We start from the raw sequence: 20,318 nt of genomic DNA on the forward strand, positions 1-20,318 counted from the left end.
ACGGGTGTGTTTTAGTGTTTCAGAACCTGTATGAGAGAAGTACTTTCCACTGTCAAAATGCAGCTCACCAAACAATTGTTACCTTGAGCAGGCAGAAAAGGCACTCGGTGTATTCCAGACTCCAGCTCCTCTCTGCAGGAAGGAGTTTCACTACTGGCTTAGAACACAAAATGGAACGAATTGAAATGGCAGCACCATCCCTGATGGTTTAGTCTAGTTACAGAAAAGTAAACGTCGATGAAAGTGTTCAACCATTCTTTTGAATATGAGAATTATGTAAGACAAAGCCAGTGATAAATCTTACATTTTCTGTGAGCATTCAGATAAGAACTTCAAGGAGTTGTATGAAAATTTCAGATACGAGATAATTTTGGCATAATTTCTCCTTTGAGAGAGTTTTTTATATTCCACCTGAAGTTTGAAAGTTTGTACTCTGAGACTTGCATTAAATCAAAACTTGAGCAATAGGCAGTCAGGCTGAAAAAAAAAATTCAGACATGTTTGTACAAAGATTTCTTGTGCAGCTTCTGCTGGAGATGGTGGGAGCTCTACAAATGAAAGATGGGTGGGGTGGACCCTTTTTAAATTTTTTTCATTTTTTTCTTTTTTTTTCCCCTCCTATCTGAGGAATGAAAATGCTTCTGGTCTCACTTATTATTTCAAACAAAATCAGATTGACCATCCTTATGCTGTTGTTAGCATGAATCTTGTTTCTTGTATGACTGAATCCCAACAGCAAACACCATCTGCCTGTTGAAGGAGAAGGCGAGTCAGGACCATGACAAAGTCTCACTCATTAGGCTTGGGAAACATCAGGGCTACTACCAAAGCTACACAGCAATACCTTTAAAAATCTCTAATTCCACATTATATGTATTTGTTTATTAAACTTCTTGCTCTGCTATTGAATAAATTTTCCCCTGTTAAACTGAAGAATTTACCAAGGGTTTTTCTTCAGATCCAAATTCATATCAGGTGCCATTGTGTGAAGTTTTACTGAATTCCTTGAAACAGTAATGGTCTTGGAAAATTACCTTACAGCTAAGAACACAGAAATTCAGATTGTGATAGAGCAAGATAAATAGTAGTGGCACATCAGTTTACTCTTGCAGGAATAATGTGTATCAATTACTGTTGTTAAATGATTCTTAAGTGTTATTTTTCCACAGTATCCATAGGAATTAAGAAAAAGCTGTGACTTTTTATTCAGGCATTGAAATTCCAGCAAGTTCTAAAAGACACATCTTTGCCTTTGATTTTTTTCATGTAAATAGAAACATAGACTTGAAAAAATGCTATTTTATCTGAAATATCAGTTGTGCACTCTCTGATTTAGTAAAGTACTATTATTATTACCATAGTACTATAGTACTATAGTACTGTTATTTAGTAACAGTAATTTACTTTCTAATGATTTTAACATTTTGTGCAGCAGATATAAAGAAATTAATAGCACACAAAAGAGCTAAGTTAGCTATTTTATAGTGCATGTACAAATGTTTCCTTTGCAGAATGCAGCTACTTTCCAGCAGAACTGCCCAGCCACTTCAGTAGTTGTGAAAGGTCGTAGAATGGGCTGGGTTGGAAAGGCCTCAAAGCTCATCTCATTCCAACCCCTGCCATGGGCAGGGATGTCACTCCCTGGACCAGGCTGCTCAGGACCCCATCCAAGCTGGCTTTGAAGGTGGATATTTCTACTGGAGCAGTGTCAGATCAATAGCTATGGGAAGCCATCACCTGCAGAAGGCGAGGAGCAGTGGGGTTCCTGCAGGAGAGCTGTCCAGCAGTGGTGCCTTCTGTTCCTTTCAGCATCTTCCAAGTGGGAGGCACCGTGCTGAGCAGCCTGGGTTACCTCCTGTGAGATCGTGGGTATGATTGGAACGTGTGTGGTTTTGAGCCTCAGCAGCAGAGAATCTTCCTTTAAGCACTGACTGAGCAGCATCTGGAAAGCAGCACTGACCCTCATCTGCAGAGTGCAGTGGGCACAAGGCTTAGGTCCCTTAAACTTCTGCTCAGATTCATTTAGAGTCTGGGATTTGATATCTTGCAAGTGTTTTATGGTGGGGTGGGTCCCTGAAAAAACAACTTCTGTTAACAAAACACAGTGTTGTGAGGGTATCTCTGGTTCATGATGCTGGAGCAAATGAAGACATCAGTACAACCCCTCAGTTTGCTGTCAGTGTGAAAGTACATTCATCTTGGTATTTCTGAGCCAACTTTTCCAACAGAAACTGAGGTGTTTGTATTTGACAATTAAAACTGAGAGCAAAATTACAAAGGACTACGTGGATGTAGGATATTGATATGTGCAATTATGAAACACTTACCAGACGTGTCCATGGCAACTAAAATTCATAACTTTATGAGATAATAAAAAAACCCAATAGAGATCATGATCAAAATATTGACTTTCTGTCAAACTATAATTCCTCTCTCTACTCCTCATCTAACCTTTTCATAGTCCACAGGATACAAATTACTGACCTCTTCCTTTCCATTAGAGTATAAGGACCTTATCACCTTTCCTCTTTTCTGCTGTCCTTATCAGTCCACAGGCAGGAAGTCTGTGCTCCCAGGTGGTCTAATTGATACATATCTAATTAAAGGCAAAGCATTTTTTTCTCAATTTGTGTTCAGCTTTGAAGTGTGTTACTTTGATTTAAGACCTGAAGAGCAGTTTTATGTGCCTGAAAGTTATTCTTTTTCAAACTGTACTAATTGATCAAATCAAATGTACTACAAACTTTGCCTTCGCTGTGCACCAATACATTCATTTTTGTTAGAGAAAAAGAGAAGACAATTTGTTGTGGATCTAGTTAAAAGCTATGTGTGAGGCTCTTCAGAGCCTTTGAGATTTGGACAAAATGTTCAAATATGATGAGACAGAGAAAAAGGATTCAGTAGACACAAAGGTAGAGAAGTGGATTAGCAAATAAAACAATGTTAGGATTTACTCTCTTAAGATGCAGGTTCCAAATTTCTTACCTTCTTGTGGCCTGTTGCTGTAAGGGAATAAATTTGGATTATGTAGAATTGAGGAATTAATATAGGCTACCCTCCATCCTCCTATTCCTCATAATTTTGTTTGGTAAGACTGTTTTGTTTCCAGTTTCTAATAAGGTTTGTGGTGGTTTGGGGTTTTTTTCTGAGCTAATTGCTCTTTTTATTTGGGCATTTAAAGTATGAGATAGGATTGCTGTTTATAATATGCAATAACCACAAGAATCTCATCGAGTTTTCTGAGGTCACACTGTCACAATGCTTTTGTTTGCTTATGCTGAGCTGGTTCTTGGCAGCTTGTGTGGTAGCTCAGCCATTCTCTAAATTAACAGGTTGTTCTTTGTATTTGAAGGGGGATTGATGTGATTGAAGTGATTAGCATGTATATGCCTAAACAAATTGCTCTGGGGGAGAGAGGGATCCAATCAAGAAATCTGGGTTCGTCCAATGACAGTTTGTTGCAAGAACCCCGGTGTGATCAACAGTGTGCAAAGGACTTGAGAATAAAACTTCAGACCAGAAAATGACTGAAAAAGTACAATTTTACTCTCAAATCTTTGTTAATGAAAGTTCAAGGATGTATTTTTGTTGGATTTCTTTGGAGGCAAAAGCCCTGATGTAGATATGAGACATAGTGAGAAAAAAATCAAGTGCAACGATTTATTTTTCTGTAATAGCAAAGTTGGGCCAATCCTCACAGTGTTTGGCTTCCTAAGTTACCTGGGAGTCCATAGAAAAATGATCATTAAATACTTAAATGCATTTTAATAATGCAAATATTATTTGTTTATATTAATAATTAAATATAATTGTTATTATTGATATATTTATAATTATATAATTTATAATAATTATATATTGTATTGTAATAATATATACAATCATATTATTTATAATAATATTTTATTATAATTCTAATTTAATAATACTGATTCACTCAAACTTTCCAAAGGACTTGGAGTCTACATGTTTTTTTCTTAAGAGCTGGTGCTCTTGTCTCTGTGGACCAGCCACATCTTATTGCAGGGTTTCATTGTGTTGGCAGGGCAGAAGAATCCTGCCAGAATCCCACAGAACTTTTAGAGTTCACCTGCTGGTTAAAGTCCCTTTACATTTCAGCATGTGGAAGCACTGGATTAACTGTTTACTGATTCTAAACTGATATTCTTATAAAGTCTAATAATAGAGGACTGGCCTAATTCATTACATTTGTATGCACAAAGGCTTTGTTATTTTTTCCACAAGTGATGCCATGGACTTCATAAGATAATGGTTTTCACCTTCAAACTACCTTTTATTTACACATAGCAGTATCTCATTGACTAAGATTGGCTTTTGAATACCCGTGCAACATAAAACTAATATACTTTGTTCTTGGTTTTGCCTTGCAGTACAGAATTGGACAGCTGTACATGATCAGCAAGCACAGCCATGAGCAGAGTGACCGAGGGGAGGGTGTGGAAGTGGTGCAGAATGAACCCTATGAAGATCCCAACCATGGCAATGGGCAGCTAACAGAAAAACGTGTCTATCTCAACAGGCAAGTGCTGTAAAACAGTAAAACAGTTGCAGAACTGTTGAAGTTTTGTGGAAAGGATCAGGAGGTTTTCAGGCTGCTGTGGATTTTGTTGGGAGGCCAGGATGTCTCTTGAGGATTTCACTCAAGGAGACATGCTTCCATACAGGATGTGCTGGAAACTTCTCCTCTGCCTGCCTTGCTGAGGAACACCAGAACAGTTGTCTCCCTCTTTTCTTCTCCCTCTTTTCTTCTTCCTGGGCCCACTGCCCTAACAAACTTTGCTTTGCTCTGTTTTGAACTGATATCTCTTAAAGAAATTTGAGACTGAACTTCATCTGAAGGAGGAGAAATGAGGAAATAAAAAAAAATTTAAAAAAAGCTAATGTGATCCTCATACCTGTGCTGCTGAAATATAGAGATGTTATCTTTTCTTTGAGTGGACCTTGGAAGAATTCATATGTGTCTGTGGCTGGAACTTGCTAGCAGTTCTGAGTATAATCTGTGTTTTGCTCATAAAGTTATTTTTTTCAGGACATGCTGTACTGGTGAAGATAGGTAGACAGGTAAATATGCTAAAAACAACAATAACAAAAAAAAAAGTGCAAAATGAGCAGATGTATGTTTTCTAGTGTCAGTGTAACCTTAGTTATATTTAGAATTGTTTACTGCCTCTTCTCTTCTACTGGAGTAATGTTTTCAGAAGCTGAAAGTCTCCATCCTTTGGTTTTTATAATTTAGGCATCAGAGTAAAGTTTAGCAGGGGTAAGGGGAGCAGTCATAAAACACTGACAAAGGCTGACAAAATAAACAGAAGATCTGTTACAGGGAAGTCTGTTATGCAGGATGTAAAATGCTGCTTAAAAGTCTGTACACAAGAAAGGTTTATGTAAAGAAAAGAATCCAGTTTTGAGCAATGTCATCAAAGAGCAAAAGTCAATGCACTTGGCTTTGAATCTGTAGATAAGGTACTAATGTCTGCATTTTGCCTCTGGACAAATAAAATATTTATATGTAGCCAGATCATGGTTAAATAAGCCTTAATGATCCCAAATGTATTTTCTTCAGAAATTTGCTAATATGGAAAGTTAATTTACTTTCTGCACACAGTTATCTAAACAGAACTATTTCAAACATTTACACTTGGGAAATTGAGGTTTGGAAGCATCTCCTGCAGTTCAGTACAGATTCAGTCTTGGCCTGGGTGCTCTGCTCAATGCTTTGCCAGACCAACTCTATTTGAACTGAGTCCCCCAAGTACAGGGATATTTGTGGTGTTCAAGGTCTGCTGTCCTTGAAATAACTAGTTCTGCATCTTTGTTCCTGGCAGCTTCAGTGTTTATAACTGAAGTTATTAAGAGAGGGTTGAAAGATGAATTATAGTTATCTTGCCTTTTTAAATGTTTCTTTGTTCATCAGTTTTTGGTACCCTCTGTGACCAGAGTGCTGGAAATGAGAGCCCCAAGAGCCATGCTAAAAAAATGGTGCCACCCTTCCATAGTATTATTCAATTACCCTTTAATGATCAATTCAAATGGTGTATCTATGTCTTTGTTTTCTGATTCTGCTGCCTTTGTACCACTGCACTGGTGAGTTTTCTTGACAGAATGAGCTCTGAGCTGTAACATCAGATCCATTCATTCTCTTCACTTTTGATATTTACTTTTCCCATCAGCAAAATGAGACTAATGCTGCCTACCAGCCTCACGAGGTGTTTTGAGTGATCTGTTAATTTTAATATAAAAGCTTCCTACTCAGGAGTTGGTGTTGGTAGTGTGGGAACAGCTGCGTGCCAGGTGAGCTGAGCATGAGGGCTTCAGCACTGGCAGAGAATATGAAGGAAGAAAGAAGAATCTGTAAGAGATAATGGATTGGGGATTGAAGTGGACCGAAATCCCACATTTCCTCCTGACCTCTTGTTAGAGAGTGCCTCCCTGTGGCTGAGCACACGGTGCCAGCGTTACCCCTTGTTTGGCCTCACCTGTTGAGTGTGGCCAAAGGTTCCAGGCCATGAATTCCCAAAATGAGCAACCTCAGTTCAGCCCACTCGAAGGTTGCTGCTCTGGCATCTCCTCCCTCTGTGAGGGGAGCACAGCTGAGGCAGAAAAGGAAAATATTCCTGAGAAGTCTGGGTATTGCTGTATTCCCCAAACACCTCACAAATGATGGGCACATTTGGAAGCATCTTTATTTCTACAATACACATAAGTCATAATATATTCTAATTTTATATTTTCTTTTTACTTTCAGCAAACTGCCTAGCTGGGCTAGAGCAGTTGTTCCCAAAATATTTTATGTTACAGAGAAGGCCTGGAATTATTATCCTTACACAATCACAGGTAAGGAATGTGGCAGAAATGGTTGCTGTTTTGTGGTTTGGGGATAGTTTAGTTTGTCTTCAGAAGCTCCAAGTTAAATATTGATCTACAAGCACCAGGTCTCTTTAACAGCTCCTGTTAAACTGCATGTACTTTTTCACCTTATATTTACTGGTATCAGGAAAGGAAGATTATAGACTAAGGATAGGTAAAAACTGGAGTGTTGGACCTATGCAAATTCTTGCTTGCAAAAAAACACCAGGTGCTTGGATTCTGTCTGACTTGTGTCCCTTATTGTCCCTTAGACTTCAGTTAAATATAAATCTGCAGACTATCTGACATATCATTTTTATTGTTAATGTGTACTTACTGTAAGGATCTTGCATGATTGTTTTATTTAATGTTTCTTTTTTTTTTTCTTTTCCCTCTTTCTTTTTTTTTACAAATGGACAATTGGAAATCAGAATACACAGTAAGTGTTTCTTCCTCTTTTTATTCTAAAAATAGAGAAATTATGTAAAATATAGTAGCAGAATCCAGTCTAATTCCTTCTTAATATAACTTCTTCATAATACATTCAATAGTGAAACTTTATTTTAGTTATTTTTTTAAGTAATTTAAAGGGAAATTTGAAGTAATTCTAAGGGGATCCTATAATTTATTTTTCTATATTACTTCAATATAATTTGATATGTTTTTTACTTACTGGCTGTAAGAAAGAGAAGATTCTATGAAAAAGGCTGAGGCTTTTAAGGTTCCAGTTGTTACATGGAGACATGAGAACAGATTTTATTTTATTTATTGTTTTATTAACTTATAAAATGCTCATCTCTGGTATAGTATCTGGGAAACTGTACAATCTGTAGACAAAATTAAAGATAATCTGGGCACAGTGCCCAGAAAAATCTGCCATTCCCTCTTGCAGAGCTAAGTCAAAATATAGGACATAAATCATGAGAAAAATTGTTTAAATGTGCTGGCCTCAATAATAACAATAAATTTCCAGAAGCCTTTGGAAGGTAAAGAGGGGGTGGTGAGGAGGTTCCAGGTGAAGGGACCTTTCAGAAACTCCTGCTTTGATTTAGGTTGAACTTCTGACTGCAGGCAAAACATAATGCAGATGTTTCTCTTAATTCTGCAAGTGATCACAATGTTTGTGCAGATTTTTTAAAAGCTCATAAAGCAAAAAGAGAAAAAAATAGTGTGATAAAAAGAAAAAAATAAAGGCATTTTAAAGGCTAAGATCTGAAAGCTGGAGACCAAGAGTTGAAACTGTGATGGCCAGGTTTGAAAACCCAAAGCAACAAAATGTGTTTTTCAATATGTGCTACAAGTACTTAGAATATTCATTTGATTGTCAGAGGAAACCCAAAAGTCCCAAAATGGACAGTAGAGACAAGGGACAGATTCCCAGCTGGTTTTGCCAGAAGAGACTTTCAGTAGGGTCTGTCAGAGTTCACATTAATTAAGGTTTACCTTTGATAGCACATTTAATTTCAGGCTGGGAAGTTGACATTTGCTGTGTTGCACTGATATTTCTCCGTGGTAAATTTTTTCTTTAACTGAAAGTAAATTTAAATCTTTTAATGTGTTTTTTTTTTTCTTTAACTGAAAGAGACAAGTGGGGATGATGCAAAGGGTGGTGGCAGACAGAAGTATGTATCTAAATTTGAAATGCAATACATTATTAAAACCAAACAGCAGTGCTGTACTCAGAGAATCTGAATCAGGAGGTGTTCTCTGTCTGATCTGGTGAAACAACATTTGGTGCAGGTTGGAGGAAGGTACAGCTACAGAAATGTTCAAGAGCATCAGCAGAAGTGATTGCAACATTGAAAAGACATGTAAAGAAATATTAAATCAGTCCAGAAATGTAGAAGGTAGGCAAAGCAATCACTAAGTGACAGTGTAACTGCCTAGGGGAGCTGGGGACTAATTACTCACCATGGTGCAAGGAAACAGAACTAGAAATACTGGGAGGAGATGAGGGAAACTGTACTTCAGACAAAAATCTAAAATATGTATTAATGGAGCTGATGGGCTGTGAATTTATCTTCATGGAAAACAGAGACAGAGCCTTTGCCTCAAACTGTTGAATCTAGAACAAAAATGTTAAACATCCCACTGGGAATAATCGCTATCCTTGCCTGGAATATTTCTCTAAATTTGATCTTCTGTATTCATTAGAGAATTCTGAAAGAAAGAATATGGCCCAAAATATGTAAGATAGCTTGGAAACCCTTCTCTTAAAGATCATAAATTCTCTCTGAAGGGTCTGTGGGACATGGTGAGAGAAATTGAGCCTCATTTCAAGGAAAACCCGTTCTAAAGGCAGACCAATAATTGGATAAATAAAGCATAATCTTATCAAGTTGTACTGCTCTGTGGTATGTTCACACCTTATTAACCTTGTAAGCTCCACTCTAAATAAAGAGAAGGACCTTAAAGGCTCAGCATGTTATTTCAGTTTGTGTTAGTGATTTGGAAGGGGATGTGAACAGCAGAGTGAACCTTACTGACAGTCTTAAGGTTTTTCAGTTGTAAAATATGAGGGCTGTTGAGAAATTGCATTCAAGCCCATACTCTGGCATTCAGAGATGCAGTATGGAATAATTTCCTCAGTCTGGTTCTCCTGTGAATATTATGGAATTCATAAATACGACCTTCTTAAAGACTTGAAATTAGGACTCCCAAGAAAAAATGCTTATCAGGCTTTGAAAAATAATTTTCAGAATATTGTTCTGTGCCATGGTTGTATAAAAAGCCAAGAGCAATTGGATGCATGAAAACAGCAATGGAAATTATACTGTCGTGATGTTAGTCCTCTGTAATCTGGATCCAGTTATGATGGCATCTGCTTTAAGCAATGGTATTTGTTGCACAGCAACCCCCCTAAATTTGACAGCAAACACCACATCTGCTACAGGGTATTATTGACAACCATGTTAACAGCATGTAAAACAACTGACATGCTTGAGATAATGAGTTTAACAGAACTATTGCACAAGTGATACTTTTGTGGGGTGTAATTTGTGCTGTAGGGTCACATCAGGAGAGCATTTGCAAATGCACCTCGTTAAAGCTGCCATACAAAAGATTTCCTCTCTGGAAGATGACACATGGGGACTGTCCCAAGAAGTGCTGTATCAGAGCTGGAGCTAATCCTTGAAAGCTTCCTGCTGACATTGAGAAGGAGGAGAAAGTCAAAAAATACTGTCAAAGCTGAAGCCAAAGGAAGTCATCCAGATTTCAGGATTCTATTTAGGGAATAAAATATTCCTGTAAAGTTCAAAGTTTTAGTGGTTGGGGTGTTACTTCAGAACTGAATGTGAGAAGGCATCTTCAAGTTAGACACTGGAGCTGCTTTGGTTTTGATCTTGTCATTAGAAACCTGACAAGATATCTTGCTAAAATACACATTTAGGTTTTATCTACAAATCCATTTATATTGTGATTGGGTTGATATTAAGATAATTGACCTGGGATACCATATTTAGGATGCAGCAGAAGGGGAGCCCTATAGGAGTAACTCCAGTGGGTTCCATAAGCAATTCCAGGGCTTGGGTATGGTCAGGTGCCTCCTGCCCAGCTACAGCCGCTCCTGGGGAATGGCTGCTGTGGCTGCTGGCTTTGGAAGGAATTCCCTTGCTGGTTAGGGGCCTTTTTCTCTTGGAGGATGGAGACAAGATACCTTGCAGCTCTCAACAACCCCTTGTGTGCCAGCTTATGGCAGCCTTTGCAAATATGTATCTTTAGTGGAAAATATTTATGCTGTTCACAGTGGCAAGAACAACTGAATTTTCAGGAGGCTTTGTTATTTTTATTTCTGAGCTTGCCCAGCAAGATTAGAAATAATTAACTAGAAAGCAAACTATTGCAAACCAAACGAAGAAGAATTGCATAGAACTATGTTTCTTTACCTGCATTGGGATATTGTTAGAAAATAAACAGCACAAAGCAAATATCAATTCAACCTGCTCAAGTAATAGTGGAGAGTCTGGAAAAAAAAAAGAGGAGCCTCAAGCAAACAAATAATCAGATCATGAATGTTTGGTGACTAAACCATGGTACAAAATCTTCATGTGATCGAAGTACACTGAAAATGAGCCAAAGTTTAGCTCTCAAGCTGGAGTAGAAAATGATTAGGAAAATTACAAAGATAATTTAAGCAAACTCCTCTGGGTTTGAAGGTGCAGTTCAAGTGTTTACCAGAGATCAGTTCAAATAGATTTGCCACCTGACCTGAATGGCTTTGGTGTTGTTAGCAATTTCAGTTCTGGGGCTGAAATTTTAAAACAGCTGGATAATTCTTTTGTGTATAATTTATGGACAATTGTTAGTTTCACAATTATATAGACAAAACAAGCAATAAAATGGCATTGTTTGCTCTGTACAAGGAGAAGAAGCATTCCTTCAACATTCCAGTGTCCCAAATTAACTTATGACTAGAATATAAATCCAGAATATTTATGAAAAACAGTTATGGAACAGAAAGCAAGAGACAACAATTCCTTTGGTGATTTATCACAATGACATTTATTCATCTACAGAAAATGACTGATTATAATACAAAATAAAATTATGTCATCTGGTACGTGTCAAGGCCCTAGAGTAAAAGTTGCTAAATTGTCCATTACTGACCTGCTGGTTTCTGATTATTTTTGAGAACAGGCATGGTTTGTGCTTCACTTAGCTGCTGGTTTATCCATGAAGTAAATTATCTGGAAGGAATGTTTTTATATTGTTATTTTTATAATGAGATGACTTGACAAGGAAAACAGTTGTTTCAGATAAACATTGCTGTAGAGTTCTTTCCTGTGTTCTTTTTATCTGATTACCAGCCCTTGAAATTTGGACCTAACCCCTCACTCTTCAGTGCTGAAACTTTTCTGCAGTTTGAGGATTTGAAGAATCTGCATTAAAAATGCAGCAGAATCTGTACTGCAGGATTAGAGCCTAATGCAAAGTTATTACCAGCATCCTCCCATCTTACCCCCATAACTCAGAAAACAGGCTCACTGGTGCCTTTGTCCTGGGAAAACACAGATTTATTTCCCTTAGAGGTTCTAGCAAAAGGAAGGACCTCTGTAGTATTTATAAGAAAAAAAATAATACATTTTTTAGAGAGCTGCAAACCTATATTCTCATTTAATAGCTTAGTCCCATTGAAACAAGTAACTCAAACTGCTTGGGTGAATTCCCCATTTCCAGCACTGGCTTATTCCAAGGCAATCCAGCCCCCTCTCTGATGGATGGGACTGTCATTTCCACTTGTGCACGCTGCTTTTCACTTCCTTTCTTCTTCAATAAGCAGGTTACTGTTCCCATGTATCAAAGAAAGAGATCCTAAGGGAAGGCAAAGCCAGAGATAAGCGTTTTATAGCGGTTGGAGGCAACTTGTTAGTCATCATTCCATCTCCAGGTTATTGTATACAATACAAACAGTGGTTTTCTTTCACGGCTTGTTTATGAGAGTTTTGCTCCCATGTTTATTTTCAAGCCCTGTTTTTTGCATTGTTCTTTCCCTTTCCACTCAACAGTACTTTTGTTTGCTGTTTGCCACCTTCCTGTGCTTATCTTGCTTTCCATATTCTCCTCCCTCTTACTGAGTCACATCTTCCAAATGCCATTGCCCTGCCCAGCCCTTTCCGTCTATTCTCTTCCAGCCTTGTCACCCTGATTGATGCTGGTTTGTGCCTGGGTGACCTGATCACACAGCATCTCTGGGGGCTCACATGCACAGCTGTCTGGAGCAATCTGAGGGGAGTCAGTAACTCCCCATTGTCCATTTTCCAAAAAACATTGAATATTCCACCTTCCATCACGCCACAGTCCCACATCCCCTTTGTCACTTACAGCAAAGTTGGGATTCCATTTCTCTTTCCCAGGTTCTTGATCTTCAATAAAGAAATGCTGTTATTATCCCCTGAGTACAAAAATAGTGCCCAAAAATTTTGAATTTAAGGGATGTGATTTATGAAAGTTACCCTATAGAAAAGATCTCATTTGCTTGAACATTCACCTCATAGCAGCAGTCACTGTGTTCTTTACGGTCCATGGAGATTGCTCTGTAAAGAATCCAGTTCCACCTGTGTTGTCAAAATAATGCATATGTCACCGTATTAAAAAAATGAGCAGTCTGAGAAGTGGTGGAAGATGAGAGAGAACATATACATGAAATGTCTGCCTTGCTGGGGGTTTATGTTAAGATTTAGGGAAATATGCTTCTGCTGCTTAAAAAAAAAAAAAAGTGGGATTAGTTTTTACTGTACAGAAATAACTGCCAAGGACTGTGGATTAATATTCACGAGGAGCAGGAGAGGTGAAGAGCAAGGATGAGGTTTCCAGCAGGTCTTTGAACATTCTGCAGGCAGGAACCACATGGAAGATAAAACCAGCTGCAACAGTATTGATGAACTGGCATCACTGGCACAGAGCAGGTTCCAGAGGGTGAAGAAACCTCTCAGACCAATATATTTACTGACAACTCCAGTAATTCCCACAGCCACCTCAGGCATAATTACTACACAGAGGTTAATTTGACAGCCCTCTCCATTAAATGACTGTCACACACCCGTGTGTGTTTGACTGTCTCTTTAAGACTTTGGCAAGTGTTTTGGCACACTTCGGTTCTACCCTGTTCTTGTAAGTGTTGCTTATTGCTATGGCAACGCTAATCAATCATCATGCTAAAAATAGGCCTTTCGTTTTTCAAGAGGTTATATGTAGGGAATTGCAAACGCAACTGCAGGCTGTGCTTTCCATATGCTGCTTTCATTCCCTTCATTTGAACGTGGAAATGCCCCTGCTCACAGCTGGTAATTACTGGTACACTCCTGCTATTGCACTGGGTGCTCTCTTGAGCCTTAAACCTCTCCTGGTTCTTCCAAAATTGGGGTGCCAAATATAGAAAGTTTAGGGAAAAGAGCAAAAATCCCTGAATATTCTCCTTACTTATTTTTGAGTGTCACAGGTGTGCTGGGTTATAACAGCTTTTAAAAGAGTTTATAAGAAGTCTAAAAAATCCAGAGATGACAATACCTAAGATGCCTCCTTTGAGAGCTTTACACAAAAACACCTTATCATTGAAGACACTGTGACTGAAGATTTTGAATTATTCTGCAGAATTTAAGTTTAATTTCAAGTTAAAGATTGAATTTGCCACTATTTCATTCCCAAGAGGAACCTTGCAAGCTGTAGAGGTGGTGAAACAGAGAACTGGAAACAGTGCCCTGTGTGTTCCTGTGTGTGCTGGGGATCGATCACCTCCAGGTCAGCACTGGAAGAACACGGGCCCCAGAGGAGGCAGAGCAGAAAAGGAGTGGTGCTCAGAAGAAAATAAGAATCTCCTGAAAGGTTTATTACCTACTATTCACTCCCCAGTTTGATTCTGACTGTTGCATAACAGTTTTAATCCCCAGTTAAGTAAATATGTGGCCACTTGAGGGGAAAAATCCTAACTTTTTACACGATGAATAATAGTCTTTTGAATGATGCATAAACAGTTTTCTCGTTCTGCCAGAGCTCTCTGCCAGTTAGTCAGAGTGCAGCTGATGAATCATGAGACACATTCTGTGAAATGTTCAAAAATTTGGACCCTGCTAAGTGTTCCTGTAAGGCAGCGAGACCCCCCACAGCTGCTGGAGCAGTGGTTGCCAGCCAGTTGAGTTTCTGAGAGAGATTTTTGCGGTGGAGGACTTTCTGGTGAATTTGAATTTTCATTTGGGGTAACCCATGTTACCATTTATAATCTCAAATTAGGTTGTTACTGTTCTCTCCTTCATACTAAACACAGAAAGAGGCTGCCTGTGGGTGGCTTTACAGAAAGTGGCTCTCTAATGAGGTGGCTTGAGGTAAATGGCACCAATTCTTCTATGCTATTCTAAGGATCCTTGGTCTTTCCTTAATGCTTCTTTTTGAAATACAAGGTTAGAAGATCTCTTGTTTTAATTAGAGTTTAGATTCTGGGTCACAGGAATCAACAAGTAGACTCAAGCAGTGGCTTGCTGAGTGACACATTTCAGTGTCATGACCTGACTGACTGCTGGGAACCTCTGGACAGTGACTGAAAATAGCAGGCACTTCTTTAATACCAAGGTAGAAGGGAAATCTGGCATTTGGCTTTATTCATAATTCCCTCTGAAACTGCAGATGTGCTTCAGATCAACAGCACAAAGGGGGTTTTGCCTTCCATGGCACCAGAACCTTATTTTGAGGAATCTGTCTCACTTATTTTTTCAACAAGGATTGTTTCTAGGTGTGCTTATTGGTAGTGGATATTCTGTGGTCAGAAGACAGAACAGTGACTTGTTGGGTGATACCCATTGAAGGAGGGATGTATTTGCTGCAGTCTCCGAGGAGCTACTTCTCATTTCAGTTGTTGCACTACTCCTGACCTCCTAAATGCCCTCTTCCCTTACATCACCCTCAGAAGAACTCTCTGAACGTTTTCAAGCCTGAACTTGGACCAGCAGCAGTGTGAACACTGAGGCATCCAAACATCCTCATTGTATAACCTGTATGTACAGCCCATGAAAGAGTCATTTGCCATAGGGGATTAGTGATGCATCACACAAGGAACTGGCAGTTAATGCAAGGAAAGCCTTGGTGACTAACAGGAAAGATGCTGAACTAGTGTCATTTAGAGCTGGTTAGACAGCTGCTGTATCTGCCTATCTGAAAACTTGCTTTGAAAGAAGAACTGTGAAATGATAAATAAAATATATTTGAAATATTTATTATGATGGGATTATGTTGCCTACTATTACAAATTCTAGTCTTCATAAGCCAACTAAGCTAAGCAATCCTCAGAAAATAAATTTATTTTCCCATGTAAATACAGAATATTAATCTTTAGAAGAAAAACATCAGTGTATTTTTTTTGCATTATTATCTAAAGATTTATTTGGATTTAGTATAAAGGAATTTTCACAGGAGCTCATAATCCATCTTCCTATTTCATTAATAGGAAATTATGCTAAAATTCATTTCTCACTGAAAATTAAGAAAAAGCCCTCACATATGAAAGCATTTCTCTCTGTTTGGTCAGGACCTGCATCTGGTGAAGTATCTTTAGGTTTTTCTATATGAGGGATAGACTGGTCTATGATGAGGGATATCAAGTTGCTCTCAAGATCTTAGTGAGCTGAATTTCTAACAAGACATTCAGGACATTCATACTCCTGGGCATAGTGGGCATGAAAACCATTGCATCTAATTATTCCAGACTCTTTATACTGATTTATTTATATCTTCATTATAATTTCCAGCTTTTAGATAGAATCTCTGGATCCCTCCAGATTCATCAAACCTTTCAGGTTTACATTCTGTGAACATTTATTCTTTTTCTTGAAGTAATCTGAAAAAAATAGGAAAGGTGATACCGAAAGGGATGTACTGAATATGTCAGATGAAGCAAGGAATATTTCTTGTATTAAACATACTTTTCTTTTGTTGCAGTGTTCGTTTTTGCCTAAATTCTCCATTCATATAGAGACAAAATATGAGGACAACAAAGGAAGCAATGACAGTGTAAGTATGACACCTTGTGCAAAAGTTGATTAATCCTCTTTGTTAACCACAGTCTGTGTCTGGGGCCTGAAGGTCTCTCAGTTTGGGAAAAAGGCCCCATCAAACTTGTGCCTTTGCCCCTCTCTGGGTGTCCTGGTCCTGAGCAGCTACAGAGGAGTTACCTCTGAAGTACCAGGAGACAAAAGATCTGTGTACACACCTTCCTTCCTGCCTCTTCTGTTCTATTCTGTTCTTCTCTAAACACGACATAATTTACATATATGAATTTAGTCGTGATTAATGTTTAAGAAAAGTAAAGAAAAGATGACTGGGGTTTTTTTGGTGAGCTTGTATTCTCCTTTCTGTGTTTCACATTATTATCTCTGAACAAAGGGAGTTGAATTCCAAGGAGATGTCAGGAAGAACAAACAGGAAACTAAACAATGGTCAGAGATGAGAGATCTCAGTAAGCAGCTTGGGGAAACAATGGCTGTGTACTTAGGTGATGCTTTTGGCAATCACTTACCTGAAGTTAAAAATGTTCAGAGTTAGAGCTTAGAGACAAGAAGGACAATTAACTATGTAAAATCCTCTTTAGAGGAAGGGTGGGAGTGAGTAACCAGCAGCTGCTGGTCAGAGAGGCTCAGGAGCAGAAGACATGTTAGTCAGACTTTGTTGTGCAGAGAGCAAAGCAGAGTCATACACCTTGCAGAAAAAGAGAATAACTTTCAATAAAGCCCAGCATGTAAAGGTTGAGCCCTTGGGTTCAGACACAAATATGTTTCTCCCTGTTTCATTTTGGTATGCATTGGCTGCAGACTATGGGAAGAAGTTCCTTATAGGCATGAAATAAAGTTTAAATGTCTGGAAATTTGATCTGTAAAATAGAGAAACCCAATGATGGGGTGTTTTACCTCATTCTTGAGAAGGAAAAGGGGCAGTCAAGCAGATTTTAAGGGGTCTGAGCACAGCCTTCCAGTGTTTTGGGGTGTCCTTCCAGCAGCCTTGGTAAGAGGAAGGTGTTCTGTTCTCCAGGTGGGAGGTACATTTCCTTCAGCCCCCTGGGGCTGCCTGTTCATGAGGCTGACAGCTGTTGCACTGCTTATGGCAGAATAATTACATGTACAAGAACAAGGTGGAATTTGGAATAATGCTTTTGGCATGCAGACACTTTCCCACTGGGAACATGACAGGGATCATCTATTAACCACCAGATACCAACCACTCATAGCTGCTGCTACTCTAAGCCAGATCAGTGAGTGAATTAAAAAGAAGTGTGTTGCATTACCAGCTAGATGAACATTGTGTAATTTATGCACTTTTTAATGTTCACTTCTGCTTTTTGGCAGCACTTTAATGCAGAGCAAGCCCACACCTTTGGTTTGGGGAGGGTGCAGACTAATTTTCTGCTGCATTATAATGTCAGCAGTGAGCAGACATGATCTGGGCTGCTGTCTGACAGAGGAAGAACTGAAGCTATTTAAGCATAGTGAATTCTTTCAGTGTGTCAGCTTGTGGCTAAAATACTGTGAATCAAGCCCTGAACAGTATCCAGCCAGGGAATTCAGATGAAAGTGGCACAGAGGTGGGATATTCCAGTGATGTAAATCAAAGAAACTCTATTCTGCTTGAATCCAGCTCTTCCAATGTCATTTTTACCAGAGTGCCAGCAGGGTAATATCATATTACCTTTCTAGTGCAGCACCTGAGTCACACACTAAGCCAGTGTTTGCCTAGATTAAGAGATTTCACTGACCCCTTCTTGAACTGAGGAGAAGAAAGAGCAGCTGAATTAGAGGGTTGCACTCCAGCCCTAATTCCCCTGATTTTGTAATTCTGAGAGCTGTGCTGTTCCCTGGTGTGAACACAATAAACCAATGGAAGATCTACATTTTTATACTCCCCTGACCTTTATCTGGGACCACAGACATGACTGGTACAGCACTGAAATGCTGGAAGGTTCCTAAATATGGAGAGGCTTCTGTTAATCCAAACACTTTGGAACTAGGAGTAGGAGTCAACCTCATTTCCATTACTCAATGGGCAGGCTTGAACTTCACTTAAAAACTTGCAAAATGCATTTCTCCTTTGTGTCAGACGAGTTTAAATTAAATGTCATTGTTTGTCTGGGTAGAAAACAACAGGAAGCATAGCACCCATTCCTATAGATTTCCACAGATACACTCTATTTTCCTTCATTGCAACTATCAGCCTTGTCTGATGAAGAAATAATTAATCAAAAAATACTTCTGTAAATTTTGCAGTTGTAATGCAAAATAGACTGAATGAATATTAATGTTCCAGTAATGAAAGCAATAATACAAATCTGATTTTAACTCAGCTATTTCTCAATGTATTTTTTTAGATCATACAGGTTTTTTGAAATCTTTGCACTCTGATCTATTCTTCATTTCCATACTGTCCGATAAAGTAGATATTGATTGTGAAAAACAATGCTTAGATATAAGGATACTAAAACTAATTCCACAGATCCATGGAAGAAAGCAATATAAATTGTCTTAGGTTCCTGTCATTTGGTAGGCTAGGATGTTATTAGAATTATTTTATTTAACATGTGTTGTCTGGTATAATTCTACCTAATTATTGCAATATATCTTGATGAAAACTTCCTACTGATTTTTCTTCCCATTTGGCATGATAGAAGACAGTGGTGATACTAGTGAAATATAGTACGTGCTCTGGAACCTGATTTTCCTATGTCTCCGACTTCATTATCATTTTAAGATATTTTAAATGTGCTAAAGCATTCTTGTTCCAATCTGTTAAAGTTTGCAGTTGATTTGCACAAATATAAACACTGACAGAAAGAACAATGGACAATAAATGTCTTTATTTAACCTTGTGTAGTAGTGCAGAGCCATAAATCCACTGAGCTGTGATTTCAGTGCTCAGAGCAGCTGATTTTGATGTATCCCATGTAGATGTTCCATGGCAACTCTATTCTTAGAAAAACAGAGCCAGTGTTGGATGAACATGTGAGTACATCAAATATTGTCCCTGCTACCTTGCAGCTTTACAGCTTCATTAACACTGTCAGAAACTGGACCAGTGAGTCAGGCCAGTCAGTGTTTCCTCTTGCAGATCTTTAAATTAAAGGTCAGCTTCTTAAAGAGAAATTTTACTTTGATTTTACTTTTATTTTGAATTATAAAATGGAATTTTAAAAAATTATAATGATCTGTGAGATGTTAATGACACAGGAGTCATGAAAATATTGCTTCCCTTTGTATCCTGAGCTGCTTCCATTGCTCTGGGTGGCATTGGGAATGCTGGGCAGGGGGCAGTGCTGGTGCCTACAGCAAACAGCTTCAGTGGGCACAGACCAGTGTAAAAGGACACAGTAATCACACCCTTCTCCCAAAGGAAAATCAGCACTTTGGGAATTTGAGTATGGATAGATAAAGTCTGTATTCCGAATATTAAAAACATAAGGGACATCTGAGACATTTCTTACAGGTATCTACTGAATGAAATGGTAGAAATCCAGGCAGGAGGGTGAGAGTTACTCATTTTGTGCCAATAAATTGCCTGTGTGCTTTCCATTAGAAGAATCTTTTTTATTTGGACAGGTATTTTCTTTCAACAGTCCATTGACTGGTCAGTATTTGTGTCACAAATGACTAATTCAGTCAAACTGTCATCTCTCACTTCTCTCCCATCTCTTTTTCTTACTATTTCAGTGTGCACTACAGACACACATTTTGGGATTTTTTCCTTTTAGTGGGGAATGCACCAACTGTGTGCTACAATCAGCTGTGTTGATTCCAGGGACCCACCATATGGCTGAGTGGCTGCTGTAATCAATGCCCAGCCATGTCACACATGGCAGTGCTGTCCCTGCGTGTCACACTCCAGTACTCAGGAAAATGTCTGCAAAGCAGCTGAAGGCACAGGAAAGGCAGAGTGGGGACAGACACTGCTCAAGCAAATCACTGAATCATAGAGATGTTCAA

General features: G+C 38.6%; 1 protein-coding gene across 2 annotated transcripts in view; it reads left to right on the forward strand.

Annotated features, from left to right (window-relative positions):
• PITPNC1 (phosphatidylinositol transfer protein cytoplasmic 1) overlaps positions 1–20,318 on the forward strand; it is a 76,854-nt gene that overhangs the window by 32,070 nt on the left and 24,466 nt on the right. For both annotated transcript variants that reach the window (XM_015645443.3, XM_015645444.3), the window contains exons 2-5: positions 4,392–4,540; positions 6,767–6,855; positions 7,299–7,306; positions 16,294–16,365. In XM_015645443.3, the coding sequence (XP_015500929.1) occupies positions 4,392–4,540; positions 6,767–6,855; positions 7,299–7,306; positions 16,294–16,365 (318 nt within the window). The remainder of the gene's footprint in view (positions 1–4,391; positions 4,541–6,766; positions 6,856–7,298; positions 7,307–16,293; positions 16,366–20,318) is intronic.

The sequence above is a fragment of the Parus major genome, chromosome 18, assembly GCF_001522545.3.
Source record: "Parus major isolate Abel chromosome 18, Parus_major1.1, whole genome shotgun sequence".
NCBI lineage: Eukaryota > Metazoa > Chordata > Aves > Passeriformes > Paridae > Parus > Parus major.